The sequence below is a fragment of the Marmota monax genome, unplaced genomic scaffold, assembly GCF_021218885.2.
Source record: "Marmota monax isolate L192 unplaced genomic scaffold, Marmota_monax_Labrador192_F-V1.1 WCK01_AAM20220418_F8-fsc00122, whole genome shotgun sequence".
Classification (NCBI taxonomy): domain Eukaryota; kingdom Metazoa; phylum Chordata; class Mammalia; order Rodentia; family Sciuridae; genus Marmota; species Marmota monax.
In genome coordinates this window covers 3,188,643-3,210,048 of record NW_026695223.1, presented here as the reverse complement: position 1 = coordinate 3,210,048, position 21,406 = coordinate 3,188,643, and the positions used below count along the sequence as shown (strand labels likewise).

Sequence of the window (21,406 nt, the reverse complement as noted above, 5' to 3'; positions counted from 1 at the left end):
ATTCCTTATCTCTTAGGAGGATTGCCCTGATCTTCCTTCACCTTCACAGGTGTTCTCCGTGTGTGTGGTGTGTGTGTGTGTGTGTGTGTCCAAATTTCCTTTCTAAAATGAGGACAAGAGTCATAAGGAAGATTGAGTTAAGGGTAATTTTTATAGGTATTTCACACATAGTTGGGACAAGTGGAAGGTGTTGTTCCTGCTTGTGATCGCTGCCCTGTCCCCAGCTGTGCTGCAGTGGACAGTACTCTGGCCCTCTGTCAGTGGCTGGGCTGTCACTCACCTAACTTCCCTGGGCAACATATCTAAATTACAGGTGGAAACACCTGAACTTTTAAAATGATGACAACTGTCCCAGGATCAAGAATAGCAGAGTTTGAGCAGATGATGGGATGATTTGGACACATGTCAGAACCTGGTATCCTCTGACACTGTTCGTTCCTTCATTTGAGCAGGTGTTTAATTGAGTTCCTACCAAATATCACTCACTGCGCTGGCTACCAGGCAACAGGAACTGTCCCTGTTTCCAGAAGCTCACAGTTGAATGAGTAGGCAGGTAGTTTGATGGTAAGGGGTGTGACAGGTAGAAGCCCAGGGGGAGACAGTGACCCATAACTAGAGCTTGGAGGGAGGAGGCCAGAGCTGTGTGCTATCTGAAGGACTGGAATGGCCTGATGGAGAGCCAGGGAGGGGCATTCAGGAATGGGGACAACAGGGTGCAGGTCACCAAGGCCAGAGCAGATTTGGGTTTGGGAGCCGCAGGGTGCTTATTTGGCCAGAGGAGAGTTGTGGAGGCCTGACAGGGGTGAAAGGTGGGCCTGGAGGTCTCTGGGGACAGCCTGGGAAGGGCCCAGTGACTGTTTGGAAGCACCACTGGAAAAGCCTGGAACTGTCACCAGGACCTGAGTGGTGCTGCCAGGAGGCACTCTGTCTTCGCAGGAGTCAGCTTGTGATTGGAAGAGAGAACCGTGGGCTTCAGGGTCAGGGCAGCCCTGTGTTAGAGGCTGGCTTCCCTCCAGGCAGATCTTGTAGTGGACTTGTCCACCTTCTCTAACCTCCTTCCTCGTGTGATAAATGAGAATGGCCAGACAACCTCCCAGGGCCTGTTTCCTGTGTTGTGTGGTTTTGTGGGTACGAGTGTCTGTTGTTAGAAAGCAAGAGAAAGCGTGTAAATGTGTACACACAGAGGCCAGCTTACGTAAAGGTGGTGCTCGGGTTTCTGAGTGCTTGAAGATTCATTTCCCGTGGCGATTCTGGCCATATCTGGCTTCCGCCGCGTAGCTGTGAATGGTAGCTCTCTACCGCGAGTGGATGTTTGCTGAATGAGTAACTGTGGATGCCTGAAAGGAAACCATAGCAGTCCGACTCCCGTGGCATTGCAGCTAACCCAGCTCTGGTTTTCTTGCTAGATGAGCTCCCTCTGGAGCAGCACGGCCTCTCTCCCTTCCCTGCGGAGCTCTTGCTGGAGACCAGCACCATGCCCAGCGCTGCACACGTGGCCTTAACAGAGACTGCGGCGGGGTCCCAGCTGAGCCGGTCTCTTCTCTCCACGTCCTCTCCATCTGCCACTAGTTTTGATACGGCCTTTTTAAATCATGGAAAACAGACCCAAAGTACAGCAGATCACAGTGTCTTTGTGGTAAATTATGGGTCTGTGACGAGTAATGAGGTGGCCTTCGGTGACGATGACATGGATAACTTTTTGCCAGATGCTCCCTGGACCTCTGCACGGATGGTGTCCCCAACACAGTCCATCGTGGTCAGCCCACCAGAGCTGCCCGGAGAAACGCCCGAGCTCAAGCCCACTCCATCACTACCCACGATTTCCCTACAGGACCAAGAGGTGACATCAGCCTGGCAGAGTTCAGCCCAGCCACCAGCGACTTACGTGGAGTCCCCCAGTCATCTTGGCACCTCTTGGTCAGCTTTTCCCACCTCCGAGGGCATAACTCCAACTCTTAATGGGAACCTGGTGCTTTATCCTACCGGAACCTACAGCCAGTTACCAAGTAGGACGTGGCCAGAGACAGTGGCTCCAGTCACAGAGGACGCGGGGGCCCTGCCCTTGGGCTCGTGGTCTTCTTTGCCTCCGCCGTTAGGTGATGGCGGTCCCCAACAGCCATCTCTGCCCCCTGGGGAGGTCTCACAGACTCCACAGCAGGTCCTGGCCACACGCACAGGCAGACACCCCGATGTGACCACTGCTGGGAGTCAGCGTCTGGAAGAAACTGTCTTTCCAAGGGTGGACCCCACTGTCACCGTGTCACAGACGGCCTTTGCTTCCAGGAGCACACAGGCTGCTTCGTTTTCCGCCCCTCCTGCATTTGTGTCTTTTTCTACTCCGTCAGTGGATGCTTCACACGACCCCTTCCTTCCTGGAGATGCCGGCGACACGTCAGAGTTGCCTGGCAGTCCTGTGGTCCCCAGTCACACGGCGGATACCCTCGTCCTGAGCCCCGTGGCCTCCCTCAGGCCCTACACTTGGTGCGCGTCCTGTGCTGTGGCATCTCCTCGGCACGTTCTGGCCACAGGTTCTGTGGAGAGAGACGTGGGGTCGGGGGATGGGCCCGAGACCCTGACGGTGGCCACGCTGGCAGCCAGCAGCCCCTCTCTGTGGAGTAGCGAGGCCACCGACCTCTCTGAGTTCGAGGAAGATCCTCAAGAATATAACACCCTGTTCCCCTCCAGGCCCGTGGTCTCCCTCGCTTCTCCATCCCTGAGGGTCTCGGAAGCCAGCCCAGGTGTGTCGGCCGAGGTGGGCACGAGCAGCGTCACCAGCACCCAGGTGTACTCTTCTCTTGAGCACCTCTCTGCACCAGTGTCCCTCGGGCCTGCCTTTGGCTTCTCCCCGGTGGCCGACGCTCAAGGAACACCATCCAGTGTGACCGCTGTGTCTTTCTCGGTCACTGCCAGCGTCCTCCTTGAATCATTTTTCTCTGTCACAGTAAAGGAAAGCACGCCGTCCCTCTGGTTCAGAGACGCGAGTCTGTCCCCCTCTGAGACTCTGGTTCCTCTGGCAGAGCCTTCACTTTTCTCCCACCAGGAACCCGCGGGGGCTTCTGCCCAGGGGTGGCCGAGTGTCCTGGATCTGGCGTCCAGCCTCCCCTCCACGCCTCCGCTGGACCTGGGCAGCCCGGCCCCCTCCTCTTCCCAGGTCCCTGCTGCCCCGTCTCTGATGCCAAGTGGCCTGTCCCCCATCCCGTCCCAGTCCCTTTCTGCCTGGGTGGCGACCTTGGCCTTGCTTGACCCTGCCAGTCTGCACTCACCGCCTCTTTCTGCTCCGAGTTCCACAGACCTGGCGTCTCCTCAGCTCTGGCCGAGTGCGGACCTTCCTTCAAGGACGGTCACCTCTCTCCCTGGTCCTTCTGAAGTGCCGGTGCCGCCGAGCTTCTCCTCGGATCCTCTCCAGCTTGCTGGCTCATCCACGGTCGCGCCCACGGACTCTGACGCCCTTTTTACCTCGGCTCGCACTGGAACTACCTCCTCTTTTGAGTTCTTGCCCACCCGCCACGGCTCTGCAGTCGCCACGCTGGTGCCCTCCGGCTCCGAGCCCAACCTCGATGTCTCGACTGCTGCGACTCACCCCTGGTCAGAGTCCCCTGCTTCCCCTCTGACACCTGTTTTCACCGAGGCTTTTCTGTCCTCGACTCTGACACACTCGGAGGACCCGGTCAGTGCTACAGACTATCACACGCCTGTCTCACCCTCTTCCTCCCAAGTCATTCCCACCGGTCCAGTGTCAGTCAGCGACGCATATCTGCCATCAGCATCCTCACTTGTCCCGGGGGGGAGCTCGTCACCCCTGCCCACAGAGCCACCGTCCACGCTCACAGGTTCACCGTGGAACACATCCCCCGAGCCGAGCACACCCAACAGCACTGCTGCCCATACTGTGGACACTGACCTGAGCAGTGGCACTGGGAATCCGAGCCCCCCGGAGGGCAGTGTGGCCCCTCCATTGCCATCCCTCCACCCTGTGACCACCTCCACTCTTGAAGCGACAGTGAGTACTCCAGCACCGGCCACCACCAAGCCACCTTATGTGTGTGATATTACAGTCCCCGATGCCTACTTGATCACAACTGGTAAGGCCCCGCGTCCGGTTGCCTCTCTGGGGAGGGGGCTTTTCCTAAGGTGTTCGTGAGCAGTGCTTACAGGAGACCTGAAATGCATCTATGTATGTAAAATACTTAGTATGAGCAAGTGCACTGAGCAAGCACCCTGAAGATTACCTATTAGTACTTTCAATAAAAGCAAATAGAGGATTTAAATGAACCATGGAGCTTTTGGTAGGGTCTTTGTCTTCAAAGCTCATAACTCAGTGGGCACACGGATGACATGGTTGAAAGGAAGCCCGTTCTCATTTAGTTCAAGCAGAGTCGGGAAGTTGCATAAGGGTAACCTTGGCAATTTTATACTGATTTACTATTCTTGCTTTTGCTTTTATATATTCCTGTAAATGTCATTTGGATCCCAAGGAAAGAAAAATGGAATGAATAAATGTCCTCTGAACGTAGTCACGGACTTTGATCCTCTGCCCCGCCTGTAGCCTTGGTTGGTGGCCAGCTGAGCTCCAGGGTCCTGAGCATTGTGGGCTGCTCCAGCCACATTGGGCTGCAGCCCACCTGGGGACATGCTGTACAAGGCGGACTTATCTCAAGGGCAGTGTCCAGGGAGGAGGCCTGCTCCATCAGCTCTCCATGAGAAGTGACTTGGACGTACATGACGTCTCGTGGGCTATGAGTGTGTGTTCGCCTCCAGCCTAATGCGACAGATCCTGGCTCTGTGAATTGGTTTTGGTGGGGATAGTTTTGATGAAGAAGGGAGAGAAAAATGGCAGGAGAAGTAGGGAAGAAGTGGAGTGGAGTGGACAAAGAGGAAGAGGAACGGGAAAAGGTGTAGGTGAGGACAGAGAAGAGCATGCCTGGTCCGTTTCCCCCATGCTGAGTGCGGTGGACCATGGAGCCTCTGCCCACCACCAGGACAGAGCCGCCACCCTCGCAGTGGGCTGGGACCCTGGCAGCCTTTGCTCTCCTCACCCCACAGTAACCTCTGCAATTCAGGTGACAAATCGTTACTGAGCACTTCGTAAGTGTGTGTCCTTCTCGAGGCTGTGAGGGATAGAGTCAAGGAAGACATGGTCTTAGAGCCTGGTAGGGCAGGCGGTGAGCCATGGGCTGGAGATTAGGTAATGGGAGGAGAAGATGACTGGTAGGAAATGAGGGTGGAACAAAATTAGACACTTTAATCTGCAGGACGAAGGCAGTTGAGCCGTGAGAGGAGTTTCTCATTGACAAAAATATTTTCATTCTTTTTTTTTTTTTCCTAGAGTGGTTGGATGTAAGGAGCTTATTAAAAGAGTTACTGAAAGCATCTTTATCTCTGAGATACTAGGATATTTATGATACAATGTTGTATCTTTTAAAATTTTTCTGCAAACAACTGGAAACCATTTTAGGAGTACCTCTGAGAACACTGGGCATCATATAGGATAAATTTAACTTTCATATATGATATACATTTAATGACGTTTGGTGCCCTTTATTAGGTATCTATGTTTTTAAACTGCCTTTTGGAACAAAATTCACCTCTTACGAGTGTGCTTTGTCAGCTGTGCAGAGTACCCTGCTGTCACTTTGCGTTTGGAGGGGAGGTAGATGCCATCTCTCGCTTTCAGTAAGGCCTTTGACGAGAGGACAGATCAGCTCATTTCCAGTGCTGGTTTAGATTTGACCTTGGTTGCTTTCTTTTTATCTATGAGAGAGTCTGGAGTGGGGTTCAAGGTGGTTCTTTCAGTGGAGTTCTGTAAGAAGGTAGAACCATTCTAGGTGCTCTTGATCCTTGGTGGCCTTGCAGGGAGACCCTTGACCACAGGTGTCCAGCAGAGGTGACCATGCTTCCCATCTGGCACCTTCCTGACCCATGCCCTCTTCTGGAGGGCTCCTCACCTCTCTTCTGCTGGCTCTGGGGAAATTATAGATAGTTGGCAAAATAATTGTAAGAGCTGTTTCTGGATGATTCTTTTTCTCCCCAAAGACTGTAGTTCTCACATCTCAATGTTCATTTTATAATACCTTCCTCAGATTGCTTAGAGCGGGTGGCAGTTATGGTGGCTGTGGGACCATGTAGAGCAGCACCTGGCTGTGGAGTCACATGCAGTACATGCTTTCTGCTTCCCCTGATAGTTCTTCTGTTTCTGACTTTCTGCCTCTATCCTTCCCCAAGCTTAGCTCTGGAGACCCTTCCTGTCCTCCTCTCCCCCTCCCCAGTCTGTTCTAGTTCTCCCTCCTTATTTCCTTTCTTAAATAGGACATCTTTCCATTCCCCCTTCTCCTTCCTGTTCATTCTGTCTTTCTCTTAAGATCCACGGATCCACTCTGATCCACTTGGAGCCTGTGCAGACTGTGGTGGCACCGGCATGACCCAGCAAGGTGCTCTAAGAAATGGATTTGTTCTAATGGTCTCATGAACTAAAGGAGTGATCCCCCTTACCATTTTATATCCGGGTCACTGATTTGTTGGAAAAACAATCAAATGTAACTTACATATTTTTTAAAAAAATTATTATTAGAGTTTTATAGTTATACCTAGCAGCTGGGTTGGTCCTGACAAACTCACACCTGCATGGAAGTCGACTTCAGTTCATGATCCCTCCCTTTCTCTCCTGTGCCCCCTCCCCTCTCCCATCCTCCTTTCTCTACTAGACTTCCTTTTGCTTGCCTATTAATTTATATTTGGATGGTTCTTTATGTAATCTTATCCTTCCCCCTCTTTTCCTTTATTTCACTCTAGCTTCCAAGTATGAGAGAAAACATTTGACCTTTGAGTTTTTGAGTTTGACTAATTTCACTTAGCATGATATTCTCCATCTCCATCCATTTACCAGCAAATGCTATAATTCTTTTTTATGGCTGAGTAGAACTCTGTTGCAAATATATATATATATATATACACACACACACACACATATATATACACACACACACATAATTTATTAATCTATTCATCTATTGATGGGCACACTTTTTTAAGAATAAAGAATGTGGAAGGATTCTAAAAATTAAGATCAGGGGAATGAAAAATGGAATAATAATATCAACTGCATCCTAATTTTGTGCTATGGCAAGTTGATAGAAGAGGAAGGAAAAAGTGGAGGGGGAAGGAAGGGCAAGCTTACTAAATACTCAGTAGACACAGAGCAGCAGGCATACACATGAGCATGAATTTTTAAATGGAACTTTTTAGATGTGAAAAAATTTCAATAGAACTATGCTAACTAGGCTGTAGTATGAGAAATATTTTATTTCCTGCACAAAAATTTAAAATATGGGAATTGGGATAATGTTTTTCCCCCACCCTCAGTGGTGAACATTCTTCACCTGCTGCTTTGAAGAGGGAGGAGTCCCTAGAAGGGAGGAGTCTTCTAGTTCTGTCGAGCAGCATCTTAAAGCCTTTAAAAACATTGTTTCTGAGAGCTTCTAAAGTCTGGTGTTTTGCCATTAGGGCCATAGCCAGGGGACAACCTGCTGTTTGTTGGGATAAAAACGGGAACTGGAAGCTCTTTGCCCCTGGCTAACACATTTTGGCATAGCTTGGTATTCCTGGTGACACTCAGCTGCACGCGGTGGTTGTCTTTGATCTAGTGCTGGCCAGAAGAGCAGTGCAGGAGTACATCATCACCTCCATCAAGGAAGTGCTGAGGATTCACTTCAACCGTGCGGTGGAGCTGAAGGTGAGCCGGCTGGACGTGCGGTTGAGTCCGACGGCACGCGATGATGCCCTGCCAGTTCTTCCTCTAACCCCTCTGCTGCTCCTTCCTGCTCATCCTCTCCATCTCCTCTCAATGTCATTTCATCGGGGAAGCCTCTCCTGATGCTAGACAGGGTCAAGTTGAGTTCATTGGGGGGACATTTTGGCAGAGTTGGGACAGAGGGTCTCTCAGACCAGAGGTGACACTTTTGGTGATGACCTTAACAATTTTTGCTTCCCTTGATTTACATTAAAGGACTTGGATTTGAGTTTAAATTAAATCTCAGAGTGAGTACATATGCTTCTTTCAGTACATTGAGTGAGACGGAGATGGATTTCTGAATCTTTTATACCAGTCCCCCCAGTGCCTCTTCTCCTAGATGAGCTGAGGGAGTCATGCTCTCTAGACCTGCACCATCCACAAGGTGACTGGGAGCACACGAAATGGGGCTCTTGTCAGAAATTGAGATGTGCCCTAAGATGTGCTCCCATGTGGTGGAGCTGAAGATTTTAAGAACAGAGTGAAAAGAGGAATGGAAATATCTCCCTTTTAATTTTTTTTTTGTATTGACCACATATTGAATAATATTGTGTTGTGTTAAGTAAGGTGTATTTAAGATGAATTTACAGTGTTCTTATGTTTTTAATGTGGTCTCTAGAAATCTTAAAATTGTCTAAGTGGCTTCCATTGTATTTTGGACAGCGAATGCTTAATACAGAGTAAGTGCTCTTTTCTGTGTGGTTTAAACATGACGAACACCTTGAATTCTCTGTAGCTCGTTATTCAGTTCATATTACTGGCTATTGTTTCCTGCTGCTCTGGTAATTTTGAGCTGTTTTTGAGAAGATTGAAAGAATATAAGAATAACTAAAAATTTTGATTCTCTGTGAAGCACTACCCTTTCATTTAAAATACTGATATATATTTTTAAATTTAATGTATTATCTTTCTGCCCAGTACAACTTCCTCTCAGCTTGAATTGTCTTTTGTATTTTTTATTTCCCTAGGTTTATGAACTATTCACTGACTTCACTTTTCTGGTAACATCCGGTCCTTTTGTTTACACGGCAATATCAGTCATTAATGTGCTTATTAGTAGTAAACTTGTGCGTGACCAAACTCCTTTAATCCTGTCTGTGAAACCTTCTTTCTTCGTGCCAGAGTCCAGGTTCCAAGTCCAAACAGGTGAGACAACTGAGCATAGTTGTTTTGATTTGTAAGTAGAATTTCATTTTATTTTTGTATTTTTTAAAAATGGGAGATTATTTTAGAAATTATTCATTCATTTGTTTATTTTTTGAGATGGGGTCTTGCTGTGGGCTCAGGCTAGACTCTGACTTCTAGTCAAGCCATTCTTCTGTCGTACAGCCCCTCGGGTGGCTGAGACTACAGGCGTGTGCTATTGCACCTGACTCTGTTATTTAATTTAGAAAATCTTTAAAATTATGGAAAAATTTCAAGCATATATAAAAGTACACAGACTAGTTTGATACCCCCCATGTACCTACCATATGGTTTCCACAGTGTTCAGCTTCTAGCCAGACTCATTACATCTATACCCCCATTCACTTTCCCACCTGTCACATTATTTTGCAGTGAATCTCAGGCATTGTATCATCTCACTTACAAATATTTTAGCTTATACCTCTGAAAGATAAGGCCTGTTAAACACACAAGCTCACACCCACACATTCACACTCACATACATATATATCTGTCCACAAAATTATCACACTCCCTAAATTTAACAGTAGTTCCTTAATATCATACTTTTCTTTTTATTATAGACATTTTTAAATGTATACTAAAGTAGAATTACATATGCTCATCCTGAGCTTAAAATAAGTAAACATTTTACCAGTTTTTTTTATCTTTCCTCCACAGCTTTTTTGAGGACCCCAGAGTGTTTTAAGACAATGACAGATATTATGTCATTTTGCCCATAAATACTTAAGAATTCATCTCTAATGAATTTATATACCTTTGAAGTGTTTTGTCAGTAGTACCTTGTGATGCTCAAATTGTTATCTTAGGTGTTTTTCCATTTTAAGACAATACCAGTCACCCCCATATTGCATATATTTATTTGGTACAAATTTGGCTTTCTGCATTTCCATGACATGATCCATAGAAATAATACTCTCTGCCCTTAGGCCCAGGAAGCAACTTGATGTTCTGCTTATCCTTCTGCAGCCCCAAGAAGCAATTGAACTGCCAGTCCTCAGAAGTGTGGCCCCTGAGGGCCTGAGAAGCAGACAGGCAGACATGCTGTCACACCCTCAATCCTGGGAAGCAGCTGAGCATGTTGGCCCCTGGAGGCCCTGCACAGCTCTTGGACAATGATGGGTGCCCTGTGTGATCCCACCAGAACATTCTGGCTCCCAGGCAAACTTTAGACACTGCAGGCATTGATAGGTACCCTGCCCCACTACCAGGCACTTCAGTGCATCCACCTGGGCCCATCAGAATGGTCTTGCCCCTACATAATGTGCAGAGAAACTGACATGTGCACCACAGATGGTGGTACAAGACTATAATTCCTGCAGCCTGGCCACTGAGACTTATGCAGATATTGCTAATGTTGATTATAGCTGAAGAAGCTCCACTGAATACCCACCTAGAACCAAAGCCAGTGCAGCCTTTCCAACCGCCATCCTAGGACATGCGGTCAGGAGAAGTCTTTTATTATGAAAGGCATGGTGTAAAGTTGGTAGAGGCAGCAGATCCACCAGATACACCAGTGTCAACATAGGGACACAAGAAGCATGAAAAAACGCGACACCTACAAAGGAGCATGGCTCTAGCAATAGACCCCAAATAAAAGGAAATCAGTGAATTGCCTGAAAAAGATACAAAATAATGACTTTTTAAAAAACTATTTTTAGTTGTAGGTGGACACAATACCTGTATTTTATTTATTTATTTTTAAATTGTTGATGAACCTTTATTGTATTCATTTATTTGTTTGTGGTGCTGAGAATCAAGCCCAGTGCATCACACCTGTGAGGCACATGCTCTACCACTGAGCCACAACCCAGCTCTCTTTATTTTATTTTTATGTAGTGCTGAGGATCGAACCCAGTGCCTCATGCATGATAGGTGAGCGCTGTACTTCTGAGCCACAACCCCAGCCCCCAAATAATGACTTTTTAAGGACTTAATAAGATACAAGAGGACACAGACAATTCAGTGAAATTAGGAAAGGTAACTCCTGATAGAAATGAGAAATTCAGTAAAAAGTTAGCATTTCATAAAAAAGGGCCCAACATAAATCATGGGGCTAAAGAACTTAATCAATAGAAATAAAAAATACAGTAGAGAACCTCAACAGGAGAATAGATCTAGCAGAAGAAAAGGATTTCTGAACTTGAAGACAGGTCTTTTAAAATAACTTAGTGAGACCAAAAAACAACAAAAAATAAAGTATGAAGAAAGCCTTTGAGACTGCGAGACACCATTGAGTGAGCAAACATTCACAGTATGGGTATTCCAAAGGAGAAGAGAAGAGAAAAGGCATAGAAAAATCTATTCAATGAAATAATTGCTAAAAATGTTCAAAAACTTAGGAAAGATATGGATATTCAGGACCAGTAAGCTCAAAGAACCCCCGCAGATTCACCCAAAACGGATCCTCTCTGAGGCATATTATGGTCAAATCATCAAAAGTACAAGGTAGAATTCTAATGATAGCAAAAAAAAAAAAAAAAAGTTAGGTCACATATAAAGAAATCTCCATTATGCTAATAACAGACTTTGCAGCAGAAACGTTATAGTCCAGGAGAGAATGGATGACACAGTAAGATGCTGAAAAAAACGAAACAAACCCCTACCAACAAAGAGCACTCTGCAAAGCTATCCTTCAGAAGTGAAAGAGAAATCGGCTCTTTTTAAGGCAAACAAAAACTGAGGGATTTTATAATCACCATACTGGACCTACAATAAATGCTTAAGAGAGCCCCACACTGGAAATGAAAGGGTAATAACCTCCACCATGAAACCTGTGAAAGTCTAAAACTTGCTAGTAGAGCAGATACACAGAAGAGGTCAATCAGTACACAAAATGACCAAGCCCCCAGACCTCAAAAACAGCAAGGGAGGAAGAAAGGAACAGAAGATCTACAAAACACCCAGAAAAAAACTAAGAAGATGACAGAAATATGGCTTTACTTATGAGTGATAACTTTGACGGTAACTAAATTCACCAATCAAAAAATATAGATAGACTGAATGGATCAAAAAATCAAACCAAAACAACAAAAAATGACTGTGCTGCCTACAAGAAACTCACTTCACCAAAAAAGACACACATAGACTGATAGAAAAGCGATGAAAAAGATATACCATGTAAATGGAAACCGGACGTGAGCTGAAGGAGCTATATTTATAGCAGATCAATGGACTTTAAGTGAAAAATTATAAAGGGAGACAAAGAAGGGCCCTCTATAATGATAAAGGGATAAATTCAACAAGAAGAAACAACAATTATATAAACACACAACGGACCCAGTTATGAAAAGCAGACATTATTTAAAGATTTAAAGGAGAGAGAGACTCTATTACAATAACACTGGGGACCCCAGCCCCTCATTTTATCAACGGACAGGTGCTTCAGACAAAAGAATCAACACAGTAACGTTGGAGTTGGACCATACTGCAGACCCAGTGGACCTGATAGACATTTACAGAACATTTTACCCACCAATTGCAGAATACACATTCTTCTGTCAACACATGGAATGTTCTCCATTATGGACCATATGTCCAGCCACAAAACAAGTCTCAACAAATTAAAAAAAAATTGAAATCATAGCTCGTGTTTTCTCTGATTACCATGGAATAAACTAGAAATTGGCAAGAGCAACTTTATACATTGTACTAATACATGAGCATTCACAACATTCTTTTGAATGGCCAAGTGGATCAACAAAGAAATCAAAAGGAAATTAAAATCTTCTTGAAACAAATGAAAATGTAAATGACATACCCAAACCGGTGGGATATAGCAAAAGCAGTGCTAAGAGGGGAATTTATAGCAATCAGTGCCTACATCAAAGAAAAGTAAAAGAAAAATTTCAAATCAACCTAATGACACAACTAAAGAACTAGCTAGTGAAGCCAGCACAAACCAAATGCAAAATTAGTAGAAATAACAAGGGTCAGAGGAGAAATAAATACAGATGAAAGAAACAATTAGAAAGATCAATGAAATGTTGGTTTGTTTTTTTTTTTTAAAGATAGATACAATTGGCAAATCTTTAACTAGACTAACAGAGAGGGAGGAGAGGAGAGGAGAGAGGGGAGAGGGGAGAGGGGAGAGGGGAGAGGGAGAGGAAGGGAGGGGAAAGAGAAGGTGGGGATGGGCACAGCCCAAATAAATAAACTCAGAGATGAAAAGGAAGACATTGCAGCTGATACCACAGCAATATGAGAGATCATCCTTAGGGACTATTAGGAGCAACTGTATATCCACAAATTTGAAAATTCAGAAGAAATGGATAAATTTTTACACACATGTAACTTACCAAAATTGAACCACAAATATGTAGGAAACCTGAGCAGACCAATAACAAATAATGAGATTGAATTAGTAATAAAATGTCTCTCAACAAAAAAAAGTCCAGGATCAGATGGCTTTGCTGTCGAATTTTATAAACTCTTTAAGGAAGAACTGATGCCAGTTCTTCTCAAGCTATTCCAAAGCCTTGAAAACGAGGGAACTCTTCCAAACATAGTCTTCAATGCCACCTTATACAGATACTAAAACCAGACAAGGACATGACAATGATAAAAAAACTACAGTCCAATATTTCTGGTGAACATAGATGCCAAAATTCTCCATAAAATACTAGTGATGTGAATTTAATAATATGTAAAAAATATTACAGGGTATGGGAGGATTAAGTGAATTATAAAAAGGGCAAAGGGGAAAAGGGGAGAGTGGGAAAGGGAGGGGGTATAGGGTAGGAAAGACGGTGCAGCCATGGTCATCATTACCCCAAGCACATGTATGAAGACATGAAGGATGTGACTCTACTTTATGTACAACCAGAGATATGAAAAGTCATGCTCTATATGTGTAATATGAATTGTAATGCATTCTGTTGTCATATGTAACAAATTAAAATAAAAAAATTAAAAAAAATTACACACCATCATCAAGTGGGATTATCCCAAGGAGGAAAAGGAGATTCTACATATGCAAATCAATAAACACATCACAAGAAAGAATAAAGGACAAAAACCATATAATCATCTTAACAGGTGCAGAAAAAGTGTTTGATAAAAGTCAACATCCCTTCATGATTAAAAACCCTCAAAAATTAAATACCGAATACTTAACATAGTAAAGGTTGCATATGAGAAACACATAGCCAACCTCTTGCTGAATGGGAAAAATTAAAATTGTCATTTCTAATATCTGGAATAAGACAACACTGTCGATTGTCACCACTGTTATCCAATGCAGTACTGGAAGTCCTGACCAGAGCTGTTGGGCAAGGAAATAAAGAGCAGCCTGATGCCAAAGAGCCAGGCAGTCGAAGTGTCCCTGTTTGCAGCAACATGACTTTATAGCTAGAAAAACCTGAAGACTCTAAAAAAAAAAACCTGTTAGATCTTATGAATTCAGCAAGGTTGTAGGATACAAAAATCAACAAGTAAGAATCAGTAGTGCCTTAATACACCAGTACTGATACTCCTGAGAAAGAAATCAAGAAGGTATCCCCTTCACGATAGCTACCCAAACAATTACAACAAGAAAGCACTTGGGAATAAGTAAACTGAGGAAGTGAATGGTCTCTACGATGAAGAGCATAAAATGCTGATCCAAGAAATTAAAAAGGACACACACACAGTAAAAAATGGGAACATATTCTATGTCCAAGGATTGAAAGAATTAATATTGTTAAAATGTCCATCATGGGGCTGGGGATGTGGCTCAAGTGGTAGTGTGCTCACCTGGCATGTGTGAGGCACTGGGTTCGATCCTCACCACCACATAAATGTAAAATAAAGATATTGTGTCCACCTGGGGCTGAAAAATAAATATTTTAAAAAAATGTCCATCATACTCAAGCAATGTATAGATTCAGTGCATTTCCTATGAAAATAACAATGATGTTCCTAACAGAAGTAGAAAAAAAAACCTTATAAAATTTGTGTGGAACCATGAAAGAACCAGAATAGTCAAAGAAATCCTGATCAAAAAAAGCAGAAGTGGCTGGGCGTTGTGGTGTATACCTACAATCCCAGCTACATGGGAGGCTGAGGCAGGAGGATTGCAAGTTTGAGGCTAGCCTGAACAACTTAGACCCTGTTTGAAAATAAGAAATAAAAAATTAGCTCAAAGTAAGAAACAAAATTAGCTCAATGTGTAGCTCAATGGTAGATGAGCCTGTGTTCAAGGATTCTATCCTCATTGTGAAACAAACAAAAACCCCAAAGCTGGAGGAATTACAATACCTGACTTCAAAACATACACAGTGATAATAACCAAAGCAGCTTGTACTGCACAAAAACAGACTTGAACCCTAGTGGAACAGAATGGATAACCTGGTATAGGCCCACGTATTTACAGCCAACTGACTTTTCACAAAAACATACATTGGAAAAAAGGATGTTCTCTTCGATACATGGTGCAGGAAAACTGGATATCCATGAAGAAGAGAGAAACTAGATCCCTATTTCTTCTCCATATACAAAAACCAACTCAAGGGGCTGAGAGTGTGGCTTAGTGGTAAATTGCTTGCCTAGCATGTGTGAGGCCCTAGGTTCAATGAATTGCCAGTATCACACACACAGAGACAAAAGGAAAAAAGTCAACTCAAAGTAGACATGAAAACTATGAAACTACTAGAATAAAATATAGTGGAAATCCTTTAGGACATTGGTCTGGGCAAGGTTTTTTGGATATGACCCAAAAAGTATAGGCAACAAAAGCAGAATTGACAAATGGGGTTGCATCAAATTCAAAAGTCTCTGAAAGGCAAAGGAGTCAAACAGCGAAGAGATGGTCTTCAGAGGGGAGAAATGATTGCAGACTCTGCATCTGACAAGTATTTCTGTTCTACAATGTGTAAGGAACTCAATAGTAAAACCCCAAACAATCTGATTAAGAAATGAATAAATGACCATAGGAGACATTTATCCAAATAAATTATATGTGTGGCCAACAGGTATATACTAAGGGCCACCAATTGCCCAGCCTCACTAAGCATCAGAGAATCACAAATCAGAACCGTGGTGAGAGATTGACTCGCTTCAGAATGGCTATAACCAAAAAGACAGAAAAAAAAAAAAAATCAACGTGGCAAGGATGAAGAGAAGAGGGAACTCTCATACATTGTCAGTGGGAGTGTAAATTTGTATATGCATTACGGAAAAGAACATTCATATATTCATTTGAGGAAACATGGGGGTTCCTCAAAAACTAGAAGTTTGCTACCATATGGTCCAGCAATAGCACTACTGGATATATGTCCAAAGTAATTGGTATGTTGAAGAGACACCTGCACTTGCATGGTTAGTTTCAGCTCTATTTACAAAAGCTAAGACAGGGACTCAACCTAGACCTTCATTGCCAGTTAAATGCATAAAGAAAATGTGATATATATATATACACAATGGAATATTATTTGGGCAGAAAGAAGAATGGAATTCTGTCATTTGCAGCAACGTGAATGGAACTAGAGGACATTAAGTAAAATAAGTTAGGGATAGAAAGCCAGATACCACGTGTTCTCATTTACAGATGGAGGCCGAAAAGCTGATGTCAAAGAAGTAGGGAGTAAGATTGATGGTTACCAGAGCCTGGAAGGGATGTGGGTGGGGAAGGAGGGCTGGAGAGGACTTCTGATGTTCCGTAGCACAGAATAACTATGGTTAAAAACAATTAATTGTCTCTTTTTAAAATAACTATTAGAGAGGATTTTGAACGATCCCAGCACCAAGAAATGATAAATGCTTGAGGGGAGAGACGTGCCAGTCACTCTGATCTAATAGTTATATGCTGTATACATGCATGGAAACGTTATGCCCTACCCCAAATATGTATAATCGTTATGTGTTAATTAAAAACAAAAATCTATTTAAAAAGTTCATATTAAAAAAGAGAAATAAGCTGGGCGTGGTGGTGCATGCTGGGAATCCCAGCAGGAAGATCAAGAGTTTATCATCAGCCTCAGCAACTTAGCGAGGCCCTAAGCAACTTAGTGAGACCCTGTCTCAAAATAAAAAAATAAAAAAGGGCTGAGGATGTGGCCCCGTGGTTAAGCACCCCTAGGTTCAATCCCTGGTACCAAAAATTAAGTAAATAAATAAATTTAATAAAAAAAATTTTAAAAGAATGTTTGAAAAATAGAGAAATAAAGCACTGTAGGACTTGATTGCATTCTATGGGTGAATTTGTTGATTTGGGTTCTATTTTTTTTCACTCTCTTCATTCCGTAATCCTCAAGAAGCACCTCACTCATGGGACTTGATTGCTGTCCTTGTTTTCAGTGCTTCAGTTCGTGCCTCCAAATGTGGATACTGGCTTCTGCAACTTCACCCAGAGCATCGAGAAAGGCCTGCTGACGGCCCTCTTTGAAGTGAGGAAGCAGCACCAGGGGACCTACAACCTCACGGTGCAGGTGAGACTGTCCCTGGATGCAGAACTGAATGGGAATCCTGTAGAGGGGAAACTGCCCCCCAGTGTTTCATGTGCTCAACCCTCATTGCCCCCAGTGGGGGAAACCCAGGTGGTGTGTCCCCGGGTCATCTCCCTACAGTACAGCAGGAGTCTGGTAGGCACGGCTTGAGCATCTTGGAGACCGCAGAGAAGCTGACAACCAGGGAGCTCGGGTGTGGTGAGCTGAGGACATGACCATGGGCAGGAAATTCAAGAATGTTCTGAAAAGCAATGCTGTCTGTCTAAACAGCCAAGGGGGAGTGCCTCAACATACTGGTGTTTTCCTAAATGTTGTGTATCCCTCATCCAAAATGCTTGGACCAGGAGTGTTTCAGATTCCAGAGTTTTTCAGATTTGGGAATATTTGTGTAGACTTTACTGATTGAGTTTCCCAGATACTGAAAATCTGAAATGTTCCTAAACCCAGAACTTTCTGAGTACTAACCTGGTACTTAAACGGTGTTGGATTTTGGAGCACCTGAGCTTTCAGGCTAGGGAGGCTCTGCCTGTGTTATGGGATACCTGAGTGCAGCACTCAGTCTAAGCCGAGGCGGTGGCTTCGCGTCCCAGGCCTGGCTTTGTACAGATCGTATGGAAACTGCTGATGTTTTCACATTTCTTTGTTTTTTTCCCCCTTCATATTCTTTGTTCTAACATGCCTGTTATCTAGATCTTGGTGCCTCTGGATTCACCTTCCATATTTCTTATTTTTCCCTCACATTTTCCATGTCTGTTTATTCTCTATTTTTTACAGATTGTCTAAACGGTCCCACCAGGTCACTAACGCTGTCATCCTCTCTGGACATTGCATTATTCATCCTCCTGTAGAATTTTTCTTTAGCAAACCCCTCTCTCTCTCTCTCTCTCTCTCTCTCTCTCTCTCTCTCTCTCTTTTTTTCCATTTTTCTTTGCTTCTTTTTCATAATAGCCTTTCCTTCCACGATGCAGGTCATCGTGAACGACAGTGCAGGGTCACCTTGAGAGTCTCTCTCTGAGGATGTTAATTTGAATTTTAAAAAATTCTCCTCCGTTTCCTACGCGGTGTGTGCTTTCTCTGCAGTCCTTGCTCTGTGTGCTGGTCTTGCTCCTTCGCCCCTGCGCTTGTCTGGAGGTGCCCAGGTTGCTAATGCTGGTGGCCGGTCCAGATCCCTACAGCCATGTGCCCGCCCTGTCTCCTAACGGGGGATTCCCAGGGTGCTGGCAGCTGGGCAGAACATACTGGTGCGGGCTTCCCAGCGCAGCACGTGGTCAGAGGTGGGCAGAAGGGGCCACTGTCAGGATGAGGCAGAGATGCACTGACCTCTTTTTCATGGCAGGACGGAGCTTTCTTTCCTTTTTCTCTTGCGTGTCCTGGACTTACCTGTCTCTGCCCTCTGTCTTACATAGGGTCCAAACCCACAAGGGGCCTTTTGTTCCCCAGGGACTTGTTTTCCTCTGGAAGCAGTTCTTTGGCCTGTGTTGGCCTGGATGTGGCATTGAGAAGTGAGAGAGGAGGAAGGGATCCGGGCAGCTCTTTGGCACAGATCTTTTAATTAATCATACTCATACCGATTACCTCTCTGGCCTGCTTTTGTTCTCTGTTCCTCTGCTTTCCCCGGGGTGTCTCTCTGGGCCCTCCTTGGGGAATGGCTCTGCTGTGCGCTCTGCCTGTGTAGGTTTTGGGTCTCAGTTCCCTCCGTTCTGGTTTATTTCAACATGATCCTGTCCTTTCTCCATCTTCCAGAAATTTGACAGACTCTGGGCTTCCCCTCTTCTCAGTGCTGTTGTGGATTTATTCCCCTTTGTTCAGCTTCTTGTTATTTCAGTGGGATTTGGGTGGGAGGCAGAGCCGGGGAAGGATTATAAATACATGAGCTCAGTGCATCATTTAATGTAAAAAGCATTTTCAATAAACGGAGTGTTTAAAGTCTTGCAAAAGGGAACCAGGTTAGCAAGCCAGATATTTTTCCTTTGATAACTTTACCTCTTTTAAAAACATTGATGTCAGAGCTATGAGAGAGAACACATCGTCCAGCTTGCAGATGAATGTTTTAATTTATTTTAGAAGCTTCTTCTGACTTTTCTTCTTTCAGATCTTGAACGTCACTGTTGGTTCCTCAAGGATGGCCTCTCGGCGGGGCCCGGTGAATATTATCTTTGCTGTTAAAAACACACAAGGATTTTTGAATGGGTCAGAGGTGAGCGAGCTGCTCAGGAACCTGAGCGTGGTGGAGTTCAGCTTCTACCTGGGGTACCCGGTGCTGCAGATCGCAGAACGTGAGTACCGCATGCTTTTGAGGCTCAGGGGAAGTGGCTGCTGACATTTTTGCCGGTGGACCAGTTTTTTAAAATATTTTGAATTTTTAAAAGGGACTACTTTTTTAGAGCAGCTTCAGGTTCACAGCAAATATGACCTGAAGATATGGAGATTCCTATCATACCCCTTCCCTTCATGGATAGCCTCTCCCCTGATAACACCGGGCCAGAGTGGTCCATTTGTTACAGTCGAGGAACCTACATTGACACACCATTACCACCCAGATGCCATAATTTATGTCAGAGCTGACTTTTTAAAAAAAATTTTGTTTGTTCTTTTTAGATATACATGACAATAGAATGTATTTCCACCTATTATATATACATGGAATATAATTTCCCATTCTTGTGGTTGTATGTGATGTGGAGTTCCACTGATCGTGTATTCATATGTGAACATAGGAAAGTTATGTCTAGTTCATTCTACTGTCTTTCCCATTCTCATCCTTCCTCCCTCAGCTTCATTCCCCTTTGTCTAATCCAGTGAACTTCTATTCTTCCCCAGAGAGAACATCCGGCCTTTGTTTTTTTGGGATTGGCTTATTTTACTTAGCATAATAGTCTCCAGTTCCATCCATTTACTGGCAAATGTCATAATTTCATTCTTCTTTATGGCTGAATAACATTCCATTGTGTATATATACCATATTTTCTTTATCCACTCATTTGTTGAAGGGCACTAGCTTGATTCCATAGTCTAGCTATCATGAATTGAGCTGCTATAAACATTGATGTGGCTGTGTCACTGTAGTGTGCTGATTTTAAGTCCTTTGGGTATATACCAAGGAGTGGGATAGCTGGGTCAAATGGTGGTTTCATTCTGAGTTTTCTGAGGAATCTCCATATTGCTTTCCAGAGTGGTTGCACCAATTTGCAGTCAGGGCTCCCTCTTGGTGATGTGTGTTCTTGAGTTTGGGCAAACGTACAGTGATAAGTCTATACCATTGTAATGTCGTACAGAGTAGTTTCACCGGGACTTCCTTTTCAAAGGAAATATTTGACTGAACTCCAGAGTATAAATCAGATAAAATCAGAACGTATCAGAATTTAACCAGGTGGCTCTCCAGAGCCCTCCTCCAGTGCTGGGCTTCTCTGTGACTTTGAGAGTAAAGGGGTACATTAAAGAGTATTCTAGTTCTAGAAAAGGGCAGCAGTATAGTGATGGGGAATAGGTCTGTGGCTGTCCGGGGCTGGTGTGGGAGGAAGTCTGACTATAGCAGCGTGGCAGGAGGTGGTTTAGGGAATGATGGGACTGTCTGTACCCCACCCTGGTGTCCACATGACTGTGCATATGGATCAAAACCCATAAAATTGGAAATCGAAAGGAGTGAGTTTTACTGTGTGTTAATTTAAAGATACAATGTAATAAGTGAAAACAAAAGATACAATGTAATAAGTGAAAACAAAACAAAAGATACAATGTAATAAGTGAAAACAAAACTGAAGCAATAAGGTTCACAGAGCCATTGGAGGTGATGGTGAGGAAGGGAGAATGTTTACCTCAAAAATGGAACATTCTAGAGTTGAAGTCAGCAAAAAAGTATCAGATTCTTTTTCAAAATGGAGCAGCCAAGCAGCCTAAGGACTTCACATTTTTCAGATTATTGGTGATTAAGTTCAAAAGAATAATGTAGAAAATAAGAAGTAGACAGGGATATAGCAACCTCCAGTTGTGCATATTATACAACAGCTAAAAT

The 21,406-nt window shown here is 44.1% G+C and overlaps 1 protein-coding gene across 1 annotated transcript in view; it reads left to right on the top strand.

Moving 5' to 3' along the window:
• The window catches only part of Kiaa1549 (KIAA1549 ortholog), a 144,235-nt gene that overhangs the window by 54,099 nt on the left and 68,730 nt on the right, over window positions 1-21,406 (top strand). Inside the window, exons 2-6 of the mRNA XM_058575719.1 lie at window positions 1,407-4,082; window positions 7,641-7,729; window positions 8,755-8,932; window positions 17,246-17,376; window positions 19,487-19,670. Of these exons, the coding sequence (XP_058431702.1) occupies window positions 1,407-4,082; window positions 7,641-7,729; window positions 8,755-8,932; window positions 17,246-17,376; window positions 19,487-19,670 (3,258 nt within the window). The remainder of the gene's footprint in view (window positions 1-1,406; window positions 4,083-7,640; window positions 7,730-8,754; window positions 8,933-17,245; window positions 17,377-19,486; window positions 19,671-21,406) is intronic.